This window comes from Glycine max, chromosome 17 (assembly GCF_000004515.6).
Source record: "Glycine max cultivar Williams 82 chromosome 17, Glycine_max_v4.0, whole genome shotgun sequence".
NCBI lineage: Eukaryota > Viridiplantae > Streptophyta > Magnoliopsida > Fabales > Fabaceae > Glycine > Glycine max.
This window is the reverse complement of record NC_038253.2, coordinates 40,628,577-40,632,468: the sequence shown is the minus strand read 5'-3', so window position 1 is coordinate 40,632,468 and position 3,892 is coordinate 40,628,577. Positions and strand designations below refer to the sequence as shown.

Below are 3,892 nucleotides of genomic sequence, written 5' to 3'. Positions count from 1 at the left end.
CACAATTTCCCACTCTCTTCGTTTTTACACATTTGATTTCACGTTAAAAAAATTAATACTGAATTTTACTTTAAAATCAATTTATAAAATTCAGACATACAGTAACAACAGTGTAACACACCTCTGAGAGAAACCACGACTGAGTTGATGAACATTGAATTCAATTGATGGGAGAAGTCAGATATATAGCTCTAACTCTCTTTAATGTCATTTTTACGTGAAATTTTTAACTTTCATCAAGTAAATATAAAATATGATGAAAAATAATACTGATATTATAAAAATTAGCAAGAAAATATTATTATATTATACTAATTGTATGAGTCATTGTTATAACTGTACCCATTAGTTTCGATTACACAGGTAAACAAACCTTACCTGTTTGAGTTGACCTTTTGTTGTTTGATTCTTTTCACTCCATTTGTTAATTCACCTCTTCGTCCTACTATCGTTCCTTTCTCTTTTCCCAACTTTCTCCCATTCGTTAAATCGTTTGCAATCAATGAACTGAAGGTAGATTACAGCTAAGAATAATAATCAGAGGGAGAGAAAAAGAAAATACAACAACAACCTCAATTTCTGGAACTAGAAGTAGAATCTATCAAGAGACAACCATAGTAGCAGTCGAACTATATAAATTCACATAATTAAGTAATATCAAACATCAAGCTTATGAAGCCATGAAGGTAAGGTATATGAAAAAAAAACCTTTTTGGAATGTAAAAAATACCCTCTATCAAATTATATATATTCACATAATTAATCAATATGCTGTAAATATCAAAATGGTGATGCCATGATGGTATAGTGCATAGAGGTGTAAAACACAGAAAAAGATAGCTATAGAATATCAATAACATGCTCAATACTATTATAGTTTATGCACAACTACTTTTAAGCAACAAACACAACACAACAAAAAAAAAGTTAGATATTAATATGCAAACATCAAACTGATGATGGAATAGCTTATACAGAGGGAAAAAAAGGAGAGCAAAAGAGAAAACTTTGGTTTGGAAGATTAAGAAAATACCCAATAGGATAAGTATTATCGTTTATGCATAGCTAGTTAATAGTTGCAAGCAATAAATTAGCAAAAAACACATTCAAATAAGAACATCTTGATTAACTTTCTTTTCTGCGTGTGAATGAAGCAATGAATAATAGTAGCAATATTCAAGTTCAACTACAGAAAGAGTAATTGAACTAATGGAACCAACCATAACACAATACATATCGTCCACACAATTAGATAAGAAAAACCACTTACACCAAAGAACTAAACCAATAATAACTTCAAGTGTTTCTATTGACACTTGTGTTCCCCAACAACAACAATATCAGTTTTAAATGTCAATCACCAAAAGAAAATGAAATAAAAACATGGCAAGACCAAAGGAACCAACCAAGAATTAATTGCTTCATGAAAAAAGTAGAGGGAAAGAAAGAAATTATAAAAGAGAAGAGAGAAAAAAAAGGAGCAATGATTATATATATTAATTAACTACTCTTTCTGGGTTTGCTTTTCCTCCTAGCTCTGCTTCTCGATGGCTCCACTTTTGGAAGCTGCATCTCCTCTTGTTTTGTTGTAACCCTCATGCATGCTGATGATGATGTTCCTTCTTGCTCGTTGGTTGTACCTTTTTCCATTGAACTCTCTGTGCCTTGTGCTCCTCTTTGCCCTATCATCAGTTGTGTTTTTTCCTCTTCACTTTCCTCCCTCTTTAAAACAATCTTACGAGGTCTACCTCTCTTTCTAGGAGCTTGAGGTTGAGGTTGAACTTGAACTTGAATTTGTTGCTCTTTCTCATCAATTGCTGATGATGCTTCAGCTATTGCCACGGAAAGTTCCTTAGTTTTTTGTGGCTTCTTCTTACCCATCATCAATAGTCACTATTAATTTCTAATTTCTAAACTTTCAATTCCAAGAGATCACTACTAAAGCTAGACCATCAATATCAAACCTTTCATCCCTTAGCCCTTCAATTCATTTTCACTAGATAGGATAGGAAGAAAAAAAGAAGATGATTCTGTATCTAATGCAAAATACACACACCCACATACATATACTCACATCACACACTTTCTCTCTCCCTCTTTAATTTTTACTATTTTGCAATATGTTAGTAAAAAGCAAGAAGACCAATATCTTTGACCAGAATCCGGGTTCTGGAAACGCTATAAAAGCGAAGAGCCCTTGTAAACTATAGTGGAATAAACAAACAAAAATGACTATAGGTCTTCATTCGGGTGCCAATTAAATAAACCATTCATAGCATCATCTTTCACTTTCCTTTTTTGTCCATTCATTATTCCGTCTAGTGTGTCATTCTAACTAATTTACACGTTATTTTCTTATTTTCTTTCCACCACACACATCAGAAAGATAAATTAAAAATAGAAAGAGAGAATTAAAAAAAAAAAAAAGTAGCTATGGTATGCTTAATTGCTTATGCTAGTAGAAGAAAGTAGAGTAGTAGTAGGAGACAGTGTGTGCAGAGGAGAGAGCAAAGATGAATTGATAAGAGGTAGCCTTGACTAAACTAAACTAAACTAGAAAACTAACCCAAAAGGAAGTGTGGTGAGAGTGGAAAAGTTAAGCAATTAACCATGGTTAGGGGTGTGGACCAAAGAGGTGATGGGAAAAGGGCATGTGGGGTTTTTACGAGGGGTAAGGTAGCCAGATTTGGTGTGTGTGTTGTACTACTCACACGCAGTGTTCCAGTCTGACCACTTGTGTTGCTTCCCGGGTTTCGCGTCCTTACTCTTCTGCAGCTTTAAATGTTGGGGTCATCACACAAGTGTATCCAAGTGTGTGTAAGTGTAAGTGTGTGAGCACCACCCTTTCTTGTTTCTTTTTTTTTTCTTTCCATTTTAATTTTGACTGTGAATTCTATCTTCAATCATCCATCCATCAAGATCCTCAATTCGCATGATAATTATCTCTATAATTTGACTATACGGACTATATTTGATCCTAATACAGAACATCAGATTCTGATTAATCAGAATCAGATATCTTGGATTAGATCCCGATACAAAAATATTCAACACATCATCCATCCATCCATGATCAATGCAAAATGGTACTACTAATTACTTGGATTTGAGTGTTGTAACTGTGATGTGAGGAGCATCGCACGAGACACAAGCTTAATGCAGCTAATTAATTATTAGAGTTTGTGTTTTGTAGGCATAGTTATAATAGAGTGTGAGAGAGTGAGTCATTAGAATTTCAACTTATGTGAGACCTCTTTGGCCAAAATATTGTAATGAACTAACATATCATCCTCCTTGTTAATACTACTTTAACTTATTTCTAACCTATTAAAGTGATCAGACTAGTTATCCAACAAGTTGATAAGAGATTCGGGGTTCCGATAAATCTGTGGATCACTAGGTTTGTTTGCTACTAATTAAGCTTACATAGATAATTAAAAGAGTGTCTTGCCTTGTAAATTAATGGAACATGAGAACGAGATTGAGTGTTTTAACATTCGAAGGGAGGAATTATTACATGTCTGGGTATAATATATATAGTCTCAAATAGTGGCAGATTAGGTAGGACCTTGAGTTAATGGAGAAAATTTATTTTAAAAAATATTATTATCATGAAGATGAAAATAAAGACATAAATATTAAAATAAAGTACAGTAAATTGAAAAGGGAATAAAATCTCCAATATTTCAATTGAATAAAGTATAAAAATACTTACTGAGATGAAAAGAGAACAAAACTTAAGAACACGAAAAATTAACCAATTAAACACAAAGCAAGGGATTCAAAATAGGAGAGGGGGCAAAAGGATAACAACACCTAGATATATATTTATGTTTTCTCAAAGTCAAGGCCTAAGGGGTGCATCTGCACCACCTCAATTCTACATGGGTCT

The 3,892-nt window shown here is 33.2% G+C and overlaps 1 protein-coding gene across 1 annotated transcript; it reads right to left on the bottom strand.

Moving 5' to 3' along the window:
• Positions 1-1,280: 1,280 nt before the first annotated feature.
• LOC112999981 (uncharacterized) lies at positions 1,281-2,539 on the bottom strand. Its single transcript, XM_026126562.2, has one exon. The coding sequence runs from the start codon at positions 1,882-1,884 to the stop codon at positions 1,501-1,503; it is 384 nt and encodes a 127-aa protein (XP_025982347.1). The 5' UTR covers positions 1,885-2,539; the 3' UTR covers positions 1,281-1,500.
• Between the last annotated feature and the right edge of the window lie 1,353 nt (positions 2,540-3,892).

Bases quoted from the DNA above. Each gene is read 5' to 3' on its own strand.
- LOC112999981 (XM_026126562.2), bottom strand. From the start codon at position 1,884: ATGATGGGTAAGAAGAAGCCACAAAAAACTAAGGAACTTTCCGTGGCA.